At 37.9% G+C, this 14,949-nt stretch overlaps 1 protein-coding gene across 3 annotated transcripts in view; it reads left to right on the top strand.

Moving 5' to 3' along the window:
* Positions 1-14,949, top strand: part of CCDC30 (coiled-coil domain containing 30) — a 153,390-nt gene that overhangs the window by 10,164 nt on the left and 128,277 nt on the right. For 2 of the 3 annotated variants that reach the window (XM_033226837.1, XM_033226834.1), the window contains exon 2: positions 10,570-10,723. In XM_033226837.1, coding sequence (XP_033082728.1) covers positions 10,627-10,723 — 97 coding nt within the window. In that variant the 5' untranslated portion in view covers positions 10,570-10,626. Of the gene's footprint in view, positions 1-7,792; positions 7,899-10,569; positions 10,724-14,949 lie in introns of all 3 variants that reach the window. The other variant, XM_033226835.1, reaches the window with a different exon arrangement.

Raw genomic sequence — 14,949 nt, 5'->3', positions numbered from 1 at the left:
GTAAGAACTAATAGTACAGAATTTTAAAGACGCTTGTGATTTTGTTCATTGCCCTTCATTAAATTGACATATTTAGAACTAATGTTTGGCTATCACTGTATAGTTGGAAAAGCACCCACGTGTAGACTTTTTTTTTTTAATGAAACATGGCAACAGTCTGTATTGGTTTCCATTAAGACTGCATGTATAGGATGTTGCCCAGTGATAACTGGTTGAACATCTAAATAGGACTGCTCCAGGTAGCTTAGGTGACTCTTTTCTTTGAAGGCTTAGAAACTAATGTCGGCATAGTATCAGTGGATCTGCTTCTCAAAGGTGGGCTTGTATCAACCAAAGTCATAGAGATAAGACACCTCCTTTTTAATTGACAATAAGAAATATAATTGCCAGGGGAACTAAACATGTATTTTTGGTGGCTGATGTATTCTCTTACAGACACATTATGTGGGAAGCTAACTTTTAATTAGATGTTTACTTGGTGAACAAATGATTCTAATTTTTTTTTTTTTTTTTTTTTTTTTTTTTTTTTTTTTTTTTTTTGAGACAGAGGTTTGCTCTGTAGCCCAGGCTGGAGTGCAGTGGCACGATCTCCGCTCACTGCAAGCACGGCCTCCCAGGTTCACGTCATTCTCCTGCCTCAATCTCCCAAGTAGATGGGACTACAGGCGCCCACCACCACGCCTGGCTAATTTTTGTATTTTTAGTAGAGACAAGGTTTCACCATGTTAGCCAGGATGGTCTCCATCTCCTGACCTGGTGATCTGCCCACCTTGGCCTCCCAAAGTGCTGGGATTACAGGTGTGAGCCACCACGCCCGGCCATGATTGTAAATTTTTATAGCGTTGACTGAGATAGCCAGGTTTCCACAATAGGGCTATCTATATCTACCCTCATTTCCAGACCTCATATCCTAGGACCAGGCACCTAGTGGTTAGAGGAGTAGATAAAGCTATTTTTTGACCGTATTGTTACTCTTTTGGATGTTTCCAATACTGATCAACATACTTTCTACATACTTTCTTTAAATGAACTAATGAATTATCTCAGGTTGCCTGGGAATCACTCTGCTATGTTTTCACAGCTCACACAGGTAATATTTTTAAATTTAATTCTTTTTTTGAGACAGAGTCTAGCTCTGTCGCCCAGGCTGGAGTGCAGTGGCGCGATCTCGGCTCACTGCAAGCTCCGCCTCCCAGGTTCACGCCATTCTCCTGCCTCAGCCTGCCGAGTAGCTGGGACTACAGGCGCCCGCCACCTCGCCTGGCTAGTTTTTTGTATTTTTTAGTAGAGACGGGGTTTCACCGTGTTAGCCAGGATGGTCTTGATCTCCTGACCTCGTGATCCGCCCGTCTCAGCCTCCCAAAGTGCTGGGATTACAGGCTTGAGCCACCGCGCCCGGCCTAAATGTAATTCTTAAAGGACAATTCAATTTTCAAATTCTAAAGAAGAATGCAGCTCCTTTAGAATGAAAAGCGCTATAGCCTCATAGAGTGTGAACTTTAACATTAGGCAGATGGTGGTGAAAAATTGCCTTTAGCATTATCTTTCTGTTTAACCCTGGGCAAGTTACTCAACTGCTTTGAGCTTGAAATTTCTGTCTGTAAGATGGAGATGTTAATAGCATCTTCAAAGGGATTTGTGAGATTTATACAGGTTAGTGTGTATAAATTAACCACGTACTTGGCACCTAGCAAGTGTTCAATAAATGATAGCTATTATCATTAGAAATGGACATTGTTCCTGCCATTTTAAAGAGGAAACTAAAGTTTGCCAGGAAGTGATAAAGTTGGACTGTGATTCCTATGTTTCTTCTATATGATTCAACTTTTTGTACATATTTTGAGGAGTTTTCCTATAGGCTTCCAAAGAATTCACCAAAATGCAATTCAGTTATTTTAATAGTCTACTTCTAAGCACTTTGGCATAGTTAGAGCTCAGTCTCTGGTTTCTACCCATCAGAGTATGAATTCTAGCTCCTCTCCTTATTCCCTATGTGATAAGACAAGTCTCTTAGCCTCTCTAAGCCTGCTTCTTCACCTCCAAAGTGGGAGAATAATAGTCCCATGTGGTTGTGGTGACAATTAAATATTTGATGTCCTTAATGTAGTGCCTGGAACATGTTAACTTTCTACGTGTTACTATGCACATAAAAGTAGCTTTTTGTGAAGCTGTTATATTAACTGGAAACTATTTTCAAAGAATACCCAATAATTTGTTTTAATGTAATTTCCTGTTAACATTTAATCATCTTAGCCATCAGTTTTCAGCATAGCAGTATAAACCTAATTATTATGTAGATTTTTGTCTGTTCATGGATATCATGACCATATTTCCTAAACCACAGATAGGGAGACTTGATTTGAAACCTGGTATGTTGATAGAAAAAAATATTAGAGATTGGGACTGTCCCAGAAATTTGTGGCTACGTATCATCATACCTATGGGAAACATAGTGTATGATAATGTAAGACAGCTGGAAAGAAGTTTAGAGCCAGATGCCAACACTTGAGGAAAGCTGAGTTTTCCATTGATTTCTCAGATTATAGTCATGATAGAATGGTGATCTCTTAATTGCTCTTTTACTTCTTGGACCTTTAATGTGGATTAAAATATGAGCCATGGACTAAAAGTAAGAAAATGTGTTATTTTTAGGTGGAAAATTATGCAAACTATATTTGCAACCTAACAGAGGGAAGAGAAGCATTTTCTCATGGTTATGATGAAAAGGAAAATAAATAACTTAGACATGAGTTTAAAGAGCTCCAAGTCAAACAGAGTTGTTTTTCCTTTTGTGGGAATGTCATTTTAAACTTCCCTAATTCTAGAAATTAACATATTATATAAAATTTGAGAAATGCATACAAGTATAAAGAAGGAAAAAATTATATCTTCTACCCCAAGAAAAGTATGATACTTCTAATGTTTCAGGTGTATTTTCTGCCTGTCTTTTTAAAAAGTATGTGTTCTGAAATAGTCTGAAATGTGTGTGAGAGTGCAGGGGATTTTTTTTTTTTTTTTTTTAGTGTTTATTATAGCACTTACCACTCTATATTATAATCTGTGTCAGCTCCTCTGGAGTAGAGATCATGTCCTAGTTTTAGTGATTTGTGTCTCTCACAGTACCTGGCTTGTAAAGTACCTAGTTTAGGGGAGGCAAAACTTTACCTCTCCCTTTTTAGGTTTTTTGTTTTTGTTTTTTTCCCCAGCTGGGCCTGAGAATTAAGTTGATATAAGACAGATTAACAGGAGAAAAGCATACAAACATATTTAAATTGGAAATAAATGGAAATGAAGACCCAAAGAAGCAATTAGAATCAATCTCTCATATACTGTGTTGGACAGATAATAGTAAGTTGTGAAAAAGCAACTAAATATATGGAAAGGCTGAAAAGATAAAAGAGTTACTTTAACAAGGTCTGCACAGAATTCTCTTGGCCTCAACTTCCCATCCTTAATTATAAGAGTGTTGCTTTCCTTCTAGCAAAGGGAGGACATTTTTCAACATGGGAATTTCATCTCCTGCTTTTAAGAAATAGAAGGAAGATCAGAATGATCTTGCACCTGCTGTTTTTCAAGTGTGTTTAACTCAAAATAGTCAATACACCAGAGTGGTATATTTTTAACTCCTTCACTAGCATATTAAGGACTTAGAAAATATTAAGTACTTCAAAACTTCAAAGGAAAATACAGATAGAACCCCTTTAGAATATTCTATATTTGTGTAACTACACACTTAGGTGCTATTAGGCTGGGCGTGGTGGCTTACGCCTATAATCCCAGCACTTTGGGAGGCTGAGGCGGGCGGATCACCGGAGGTGGTGAGTATGAGACGAGCTTGACCAACATGGAAAAACCCTGTCTCTACTAAAAATACAAAATTAGCCTGGCGTGGTGGCACATGCCTGTAATCCCAGCTACTTGGGAGGCTGAGGCAGGAGAATTGCTTGAACCTGGGAGGCAGAGGTTGTGGTGAGCAGAGATCGTGCCATTGTACTCCAGCCTGGGCAACAAGAGTGAAACTCCGTCTCAAAAAAAAAAAGATTAAAATATTAGGTGCTATTATTATACATATTATTATATATGGTCAGTGATTATATTTACCACACATTTATTATTTTCTTTACCTCAGCATTTTTCCTTGCATCTCAGATATTCCATTCGGGATCATTTTCCTTTTTCCCTTTAGAAATTCCTTTTACAAGATGGAAGTTTTTTTTTTTTTTTGCCTCAGGTGCAGAGAAAATTGAGTTAATCATAGGACATGTTACATATGTATTGTACCCTCATTTTTTTCTTTCTTGGCTTTCTACTGGGTAGACTGAATTTTCTTCTGATGATTTAAAGTTTATATTATATCTTTGTTTGCATAATGGTTGCATTTTAAGAGTTTTCTTTAATTCCAACTTTTTTTTTTTCCTCTACAAAGCTTCTGGAAAATTTCTTCCAGCATTTCTGGTAATTCTCAGTAGGAAGGTTGTTCAAGGGTTCTAATCTGCCACACTGCGAAAAACAGAAGATGCTGTATGTCCTTCTGCCAACATGTGTTTTTCTTTGTTTTGTTTTTTTGTTTTTTTGAGACAGAGTCTCACTCTTTCACCCAGGCTGGAACGCGGTGGCACAATCTTGGCTCACTGCAACCTCTGCCTCCCGGCTTCAGGGGATTCTCCTGCCTCAGCCTCCCTAGTAGCTGGGACTACAGATGCACGCCACCATGCCTGGCTAATTTTTGTATTTTTAGTAAAGACAGGGTTTCACTATGTTGGCCAGGATGGTCTTGATCTCTTGACCTCATGATCCGCTTGCCTCGGCTTCCCAAAGTGCTGGGATTACAGGCCATGTGTTTTTGCAATATAAATTAGCTCGTGATGATTGATAATAGGAGAATGATGTCATTATAATGCAGAAGTTCCTATACAACTTTCCCTAGCATGTTAATGATTTGGACTACCAGTAAGCCTCAGTTTGTACATGAATCCTATTCATCCCACATTCTTCAAATTAGACTTAATCTGAACTTGCAATAAATCTGTAAACTATGAAGGAAAGAGATAAGCCAGTGGTTGTAGTTCAGTGTGGATAGTCCTGTGCTAAGGGAAAGCACAGAACACTAGGAAAATTCAGGGGAGGTGATGAGATAGACATGATGGGTAGGGTGACCAGAAAAGGCTTCCAAAGGAGATTGTATTGAGTTGTGTTTTGAAAGGTGCTAGCTAGATTAAGAAGCTGGGAAAGGCATTCCTGGCAAAGGGAACAGAGTCGATAATACATACTGGTTCACGTGAGTGAATGCTAAGAAGAAATGTGGCTGGAGATATTTTCAGGAACCACATCATGGTGAAACCATATGCTAAACTAAGGCATTTGGATTTGACACCTGGGCTATGCTTGATGTTCCTGGATTATGCTAAAGGCATAAAAATATTTTTGAATATATGAATTATTGACTTTGTTATAAAAGATCTGGAGAATCACTAAATCATTTTAAGAGGGCAGTTAACATGATCTGATTCATGTTTTAGAAAAATTACTCTAGCAACAGTAGGGGGATGGATTACATAGGGACCAGATTGGAAGTGGGAAACTTAGGGGTAGTTTTGCAGTAATAATCAAAGAAGGAGAATGAAAACAAGGCTCAGAGTGTAAACGGTGAAGGGAAGATGAACTAAGTTATTAATGAAAAGGAATCTGTAAAACAAATTGAGAATGGTGGATGAAATCTTGGATGACTCTAATGCCATCTACTCAATCACTTTTAGATCATAGTTTTCCAATAATAGCCAGAAAGAATCAACACAGATTCTCCAGCCATGCATGGTGGCTCACGCCTGTAATCCCAGCACTTTGGGAGGCCAAGGGAGGTATATTGCTTGAGCCTAGGAATTTGAGACCAACCGGGGCAACATGGCGAAACCCCATCTCTACAAAAAGTACAAAAATTAACCAGGCATGGTGGCATGCACCTGTAGTCTCAGTTACTCGGGAGGCAGAGGTGGGAGGATCACCTGAGCCTGGGAGGTCAAGGCTGTGGTAAGCCATGATTGCATCACTGCACTCCAGCCTGGGGAATGGAGTGAGACCCTGTCTCAAACAACAGAACAAAACAAAACAAAACAAAACAAAAACCAAAAAAAAAAAAAACGCAGATACTCATTTTATGATAAAATATGGCCTGTAACATTTGTGTTACATTCCCAATTTGCTTAAAGCTAATATTTTGTTTTAACTAATGTTGTAAAGAGCCTGAGCATAAAATAATTAGCAGAGCCACTTTTTTTATGTGTAGAAACTGACAAACTGATTCTAAAATTGATGTGGACATGCAAGGTCCTAGACTAGTCAAAAAACTGAAAAAGAACAAAGTTGGAGGACTAACACTTCCTGGTATCGAGACTTAACCATAAAGCTGTAGCAATCAATAAAATATACTCTTGGGCTGGATGCAATGTTTCACACCTGTAATCCCAGCACTTTGGGAGGCCAAGGTGGGCAGATCAACGGAGGGCAGCAGTTCATGACCAGCCTGGCAAACACGGTGAAACCCCATCTATACTAAAAAGACAAAAATTAGTCAGGCGTGGTTGTGAGCGCCTGTAATCCTAGCTATTCAGGAGGCTGAGGCAGGAGAATCGCTTGAACATGGGAGGTGGAGGTTGCAGTGAGCCGAGATTGTACCATTGCACTCCAGCCTGGGCTAAAGAGTGAGACTCCATCTCAAAAAAAGAAAATGCATTCTTGGCATTCAGATAGATCTATAGATCAATGGAACTCTCAATAGAGAGTTCAGAGATAAGCCCACAAGTACACCATCGACAGATTTTCAACAAAGGTGACAAGGTAATTCAATGAGAAAAGGATAACCTTTTCAACAAATGATGCTGGAACAATTAGATATAGACATATGCTAAAAAAAAAAAAAAAAAAAGCCCCCCAAATCCTGATCGAAGTTCTGTTTCCCATTGGTGAGGAATGCCTGCCCTCAATACCACAAGATAGCCAAATACATGACACCTGACACTGGACAGAGATGAGACTGATAACAGTTTATTAGTCACATATACTCACAGCCTATGGGAAGAGGATAGATATGCTATGCTATGCAGGGCCACAAGGGGTTACTCTCAGGAATAGAATGAACTCGTAGAGGGTATGGGAGGCAGGCTTTGTAGTGACAAGAAGATGAGGTGCCTCCTGGTTCCCCTGGGAATATGTGATTGGCTTGTCTGAAAAATTCCGTGGGCTGGCAGGAAAGTGAAACCCATTAGTTTGAGGACTGGGTGGAGTACAGCTGCTCCGGCTGATAGAGGAACTGATCAGATGGAGACTTTCTCTCTGGATGGGGGACATCTCTGGTGCTAGCCAAGTAACTGATGGCTAGGCTTTTTTGGGGCTTCTGTGAGGCTGAAAGATGTCAAGTCCATACATGAAATTTTAGACCTTGCAATAAATTTATCTCATGCCATATATAAACTCAAATTGTTTGCTAGATATCTGTGATTATGAAATATCTATTAATTTACTAATGTATATAGGTAAATTTTTATAATTTTCCCCTCAAAGATCTTGCACATTTTTCTTAGATTTATTCCGAGGTACTTCATATTTTTAGATGCTATTAATGAATGCTATCTTTTTTAAAAAATTAATTTTCTACTTATTTGTCACTGGTATTTTGAATTATAATTATTTTTATATATTGACCTTATATCTAGCAATCTTGCTAAAATTTATCATTCATTTTTATACTTTAGTTGAAGAGTTAAACATTTTCTCTCTCTCTGTTTTTCTTGTCCAGGTTGGAGTGCTGGAGTGCAGTAGCACGATCTCCTCTCACTGCAGCCTCAACCTCCTGGGCTCAAGTAATCCTCCTGTCTTGTCCTCCCAAAATGCTTGGATTACAGGTAAGCCACCATACCCAGCCAAAATGACATTTTTGTTCATGAAGACTGATTTATGTACATTTCATTTATATGTTGAATTTCGTTAAGAAGAAATTGGAACAAATCCACCAGTCTCTACAAAGAGAACATCAAGAACCTGTGTAACAGGCCGGGCGCGGTGGCTCAAGCCTGTAATCCCAGCACTTTGGGAGGCCGAGGTGGGCGGATCACGAGGTCAGGAGATCAAGACCATCCTGGCTAACACGGTAAAACCCTGTCTCTACTAAAAATACAAAAAAAAAAAAAAGGCCGGGCGCGGTGGCTCAAGCCTGTAATCCCAGCACTTTGGGAGGCCGAGACGGGCGGATCATGAGGTCAGGAGATCAAGACCATCCTGCCTAACACGGTGAAACCCCGTCTCTACTAAAAATACAAAAACTAGCCGGGCGAGGTGGCGGGCGCCTGTAGTCCCAGCTACTCGGGAGGCTGAGGCAGGAGAATGGCGTAAACCCGGGAGGCGGAGCTTGCAGTGAGCTGAGATCTGGCCACTGCACTCCAGCCCGGGCGACAGAGCGAGACTCCGCCTCAAAAAAAAAAAAAATTAGCCGGGAGTGGCGGCGGGGGCCTGTAGTCCCAGCTACTCAGGAGGCTGAGGCAGGAGAATGGCGTGAACCCAGGAGGCGGAGCTTGCAGTGAGCCGAGATCGCGCCACTGCACTCCAGCCTGGGCGACAGAGCGAGACTCCGTTTCAACAACAACAAAAAAAGAACCTGTGTAACAGTCTAAAAGAATCTAAGTGAGGTAAAAAAAAGAAATTATAATCCTTTACTTCATAATTGTGGCTAATTACAAATCAGCTTTTACCTTGGACGTATTTTGTTTGAATATATGAAAATGTATAGATTCATGGCCAGATGTGGTGGCTCATGCCTATAATCCCAGCACTTTGGGAAACCAAAACTGGAGGATGACCTGAGGCCAGGAGTTCAAGACCAGCCTGGGCAACATAGTGAGACTCAGTTTCTATGAAAAATAAAAAAATTTAGCTGGATGTGGTGGTATGTGCCTGTAGTCCCAGTTACATGGGAGGCTGAGGTGGGAGGATTGCTTGAGCCCAGGAGTTGGAGGCTGCAGTGAGCTATGGTCGCGCCACTGCACTTTAGCCTGGGTGACAGAGCATGACCTCATCTCTTTAAAAAAAAAAAAGAGTCATGTTGTAAAAATTATCAAATTATGCATAAAAGTATTATGAACACATCACAAAAATTTGAGGAGGAAAAAATCACTCATTTAACATCATAGCTGATTTTTATTGAATGTATTAAAATTTAAACAATCTATATATGTTATGTCCTTTTAAAAATCACCATGAGATTAGGCCAGGTGTGGTGGCTCATACCTATAATCCCAGCACTTTGGGAGCCCGAGGCAGACAGATCACCAGACGTCAGGAGTTCAAGACCTGTCTGGCCAACATGGTGAAACTCTGTCTTTACTAAAAAATACATAAATTAGCCAGGCATCATGATGCACACTTGTAATCCCAGCTACGAGGGAGACTGAGGCAGGAGAATCGCTTGAATTTGGGAGGTGTAGGTTGCAGTGAAGTGAGATTATGTCACTGCACTCCAGCCTGGGTGACAGAGCAAAACCCTATCTCAAAAAAAAAAAAATCACCTTGGGACTATACATATTTTTTATTTACAAATATGTTTGTAGTTCACCTTTTAAGGAGTTCTTTAGAGTATATAGCACATTATTTTAAATATATTCAATTCTGTTCATGGAATTTAATGTTTTTGATCTAGAGAAATGTTATTAATAGGTAGTGTACACTATGAATTTAAGCATGGGAGGTAACCCAAGATTAAACTGTACATCACAGTATTATTTTCAATAGCAAAAATCGGAAGCTATCCAAATTTTTAAGTGAGACAGAAATAATATTATAGCCATGCTGGAACACAATACAGCCTTTAAAAATTGTCATTACAAGCTGGGCACGGTGGCTCATGCCTGTAATCCCAGCACTTTGGAAGGCCAAGGTGGGCAGATCATGAGGTCAGGAGTTCGAGATCAGCTTGGCTAACATAGTGAAATCCCATCTCTACTAAAGATACAAAAAATGAGCTGGTCGTGGTGGTGCGTGCCTGTAATCCCAGCTACTTGGGAGTCTGAGGCAGGAGAATCACTTGAACCTGGGAGGCGGAGGTTACAGTAAGCTGAGATGGCATCATTGCACTCTAACCTGGGTGACCGGGTGAGGCTCCATCTCAAAAAAAAAAAAAAAAAATTATCATTACAAAACCTGTACAGAAATTTACAGAGAAGTGTTCCTGTATAATGTTAAATTTAAAAAGCCAGACAGAAACTTGTACATGTATTAGTATTATGACTATGTAAAAAGTATATGAATAAAAAATACTGCAAAGAAATATAATAATACGCTCATATCTCTTGGATGTTAGGTTGAACCATATGAAACCGCATGTTTATAAGTAAAAACAATCAAATATTACCAGTTTTATTTGGTTCAACCTAAGAAAAGAAATACACACACACACACACACACACAGGGAAATACACATAGATATTGTTTGCTAATTTTCTTTAAAACATTAATAGAAAATAGCAAAATGTCATGAGAGTACATTTGCTTTTTGTTTTATTACTAATAGAAGTTTTATTTCAGTCTCATAATGAAGACCTGGAAAAAGACAAAACATCACAAAACTACCTAGGAAAAGGAATGGAACAAGTAGCAAAGAAGTTAGGGGTGGCCCATGAAGAGATTCAAAGACTCACTGATGAACTACAAGTGAAGGAGAAAGAACAGTGTAAATTAGGTAAGCTGTTGTTTCAGATGACCATTTCTGATCATGCTTTAACTGTACTGATCTCATCTCAGGGTGGAACATGAGAAAAAAAACACTGAGAAAAAAGTCTTTAAGATAAACACATGAAAGTGATGAACAGCCTCATTTTCTACCATGCTAGGAATTTTTGTCAAAGCCCAAACATATCTACCAAAAGTTCACAACTCATAAGTGTTTACCACTCACCATAAGAAATTCCCAGCCTCTCAGAAGCCCGCTGTGTTCCTTCTCTCTGTCTCTACATCCTCCTCCTCCTGTCCTGACTTTGTTTTTTTTTTTATTTTTTTATTTTTTTATTTATTATTTTTTTATTATTATACTTTAAGTTCTAGGGTACATGTGCATGACGTTTATATCATGTATAACTCCCCAATGCAATCCCTCCCTCCTCCCCCCTCCCCATGATAGGCCCCAGTGTGTGATGTTCCCCTTCCCGAGTCCAAGTGATCTCATTGTTCAGTTCCCACCTATGAGTGAGAACATGCGGTGTTTGGTTTTCTCTTCTTGTGATAGTTTGCTAAGAATGATGGATTCCAGCTGCATCCATGTCCCTACAAAGGACGCAAACTCATCCTTTTTTATGGCTGCATAGTATTCCATGGTGTATATGTGCCACATTTTCTTAATCCAGTCTGTCACAGATGGACATTTGGGTTGATTCCAAGTCTTTGCTATGACTTTGAATGCAGTTTCTGTGTTTGACTACATGCAGTATGCCTTCTATGGTTTGCTTCTCCTGCTCAGTCTTACAAGATTCATTCATTTTGTTATATGTAGCAGTTGTTTGTTCACTCTACTGTTTATAATATTTCATTAATAAACATACTACAATCTATCCGTTCTACTGATGGACAATTGTGTTGTCAGCTTTTGTCTATTATGAATATTGCTGCTATAAACATTTTGGTATATGTCTCAGTGTGCTTATTACACATTTCTGATTGTGGTAAGAGTAGAATTACTGAATCCAAGGGTTATGGGCAGGTTCTACTTTGGTCTTCCAAGGTAGTTATACTAATTTAAGCTTTCTTCAGTTGTATGTGAGATTTTAGTTCCTCCACCTTGGTTTTCAATACTTGGTACTATCAGTCTTATTCACTTCACCTTTTATGTTGAGTGCATAGTGGTATTTAAGTGTTGCTTTAATTGGTATTCCCTGACTGCTAATTAAGTTGAAAATCTTTTCGTATGTTTGTTGTTGTTGTTACTCATTTGGATATACAACTTTGTGAAGTTCCTGCTCAAGTCTCTTGTATATTTTTCCTATTTTATTTATTTGTGGGAGTTCTTTATATATTGTGGATGTCAGCCTTTTGTTGGTTATAAATGTTATGTTGTTGTTTTTTTTTTTACCATAAATGCTAATATTGATCAAGTTGGGTTTAAGTGAATTATTCTTTATGCCTTCTGAGTTTTCATGTTTAAAGCCTTTTCTTCACTACAAGATTATTGAAGATATTTACCCTGGTTTTTGGGGGGGTACTTTTATTGTTTATATTTACATCTTTGCTTTATCTAGAATTTAGTATAAAATTTTAAAATTATAATTATCTCCTTTCTATATTTTTATTCCGTGACTGATTCTTTTACAAATGCAATATATAGGTTACTTTAGAATCATAAACATTAAAAATGTTAAATGTATAAAACAATAATGATTATGCCAAACTGTGTGATTAATAACAAATAATAAAAAAACAGAATATCAGGATGTAAATTTTTTATAAATACATTTTAAACAGTGGACACAGATAACTTTTCAGAATGATGGAAATGTTCCATATCCTGTTTGGGTTGGTGGATATACAATTGTACATATTTGTCAGAATTCATCAAACTATACACTTAAAAGGGTGAATTTTACTGTATGCAATTTATTTCTCAGTAAACACAATTTAAAAAGAAAATAAATTTGGCCACATGAGTGTGATGAGAAGCAATATTTGCTGCTTGCAATACAAGAGGAAAAAGGAAAAGCAGGATATTCAGTACCCTTAGTGGTTATATTTGGACACAACAGAACACAATCACATAGCAATCTCTTCTATCAGCAGTTACGCTATAGGGTAAATCCCAAACATATCAATTGAAAGCCACCTCTACAGTGAGTCTGTTAGGACTTTTGGGAAGCTGAATTAGCAAGTCCTTTTGGAATGTTGTGTGCAGTATCAATGTGTGTACCATCTGTAACTTCCTGAGTCATCCACTTACAGCAGAATTTGTAGCTAGGCATGTGTAATATGACAGTGTTTCCCAAGTATTAGCTTATTTCTTTCAACAAACTCTTTTTAAAATAAATCCCTTTAGCTCTCTTTAGTTTATTCTTTAGCTCACTATCACATCATAAAATTTGGATGAAAATGAAAAATGTTTTCAATGATAATTTTTTCAAGAATGAAAAATAATTCATATAAAATATTTATTCCTTGACAAATGAATATCAAGAAAAAAGATGAATTTTTAAAGATTTAAGAGACTTATTAACTAATTATGATGTGTGGCCTTTATTGAATCCTGATTCAAATTTTTAACATTTATAAAACAATTTGAAATTTGAACACTTGCTAGACATATGAATTAAAGAATTATTGTTACATTTTTGTTAAATTAATTTTTTGTTTAAAAATAGTTCTTATTTTTTAGAGATATATAGTGAAACATTCATAAGTGAATGAAATGGTGTCTAGGATTTGCTTCAAAATAATACAGGTCTCTACCTTACAGCTACACAAAAATTAATTCAAAATGGATTGCAGAGCTAAATGTAAGTTAAAACTATAAAACTATTAGAAGAAAACAAGGAATACATCTTCATGATCTTGGGTTAAGCAGTGATACATTAAATATGACACCAAAAGCAAAAGTGAAGAGAAAAACTAATACATTGGACTAAATCAAAATTTAAAACCTTTACACTTCAAAACATACCATCAGAAAGTGAAAAGACAACTCACAGACTAGAAGAAAATATCTGTGAATCATGTGTTTGATATGGATCTTACATCCAGAATATGTAACAAATTCTTACAACTTAATAATTAAAAGACAGCCCAATTTAAAAATGAGCAAAGGAACTGGACATGGTGACATGTGCCTGTAGTCCTAGCTACTTGGGAGGCTGAGGTGGAAGGATGGCTTGAGCCCAGGAGTTTGAAGCTGCAGTGGGCGATGATTGTTACTGCTTTCCAGCCTGGGTGACAGAGTGAGACCCTGTCTTAAAGAAAAAAAAAAAACGGGCAAAGGATTTGAAAAGAGATTTCCAGGGAGAAGATATGTGAATGACCAACAGGCACATGAAAAGATGCTCAGCACCTCCCATCACAAAAATTGATAAGTATGTGACATCGTAGATGTGTTAATGAACTTGATTTAATCACCCCACAATATAAACATATATCAAAACATTACATTGTACCCCATAAATGTATACAATTATTATTTGTTGATTAAAAAAATGATGTTCGATACCATTAATTATTAGGGAAGTGCAAAGCAAAACCACAATGACAGTCTACTTCATACCCACTAGAATGGCTGTGCTAAAAAAGACAGACAGTGACAATTGTTGTCAAGGATGTGGAAACATTAAAACGCTTATACATTGCTGGTAAGAAGGTAAGATAGTGAAGATACTTTGGAAAACATTTAACAGTTTCTCAAAATATTAAACACAACCCAGAAATTCCATTCCTAGCTATCTACCCAGGAGAAATACAGACTTGTATGTAAATGTTCATAGCACTATTAGTTACAATAGCCAAGAGTTAGAAACAACCCAAATGTCTGTCAATTGGTGAACTGATAAACAAAATGCAGTATATCCATACTGGGCAGAAAGTAGCTAACAGCACATCCAACACTGCTATCCTTAGAGAAAGGACTGCTATAACAGTCACAAACATCTGGTTGACATCTGAGAACTTGGATTTTGGGAGGGTTTCCACCATTCCTTAACCAATAGTGGCTCACTGTGCCTAAGCTGTTTATACAATGTGGTCCATGCAGAATACCTGCTTTCCTTTAAGAGTCTTGGTATATGCTAGGCAGAAAGTGTGTGTGTGACCAGCCCTCAACAAAATCTTAGGTGCTGAGTCTTTCATGAGCTTCCTAGGTAGACAACATTTTACATGTATTGTCACAGTTTACTGCTGGAGACATATCCTGTGTGACTCCACTGGGAGCAGACTCTTGGAAGC

Source organism: Trachypithecus francoisi, unplaced genomic scaffold (assembly GCF_009764315.1).
Source record: "Trachypithecus francoisi isolate TF-2019V2 unplaced genomic scaffold, Tfra_2.0 Lachesis_group12, whole genome shotgun sequence".
Lineage (NCBI taxonomy): Eukaryota > Metazoa > Chordata > Mammalia > Primates > Cercopithecidae > Trachypithecus > Trachypithecus francoisi.
Note: the sequence above shows the minus strand (reverse complement) of the source record. Positions and strands in the feature narration are given on the sequence as shown.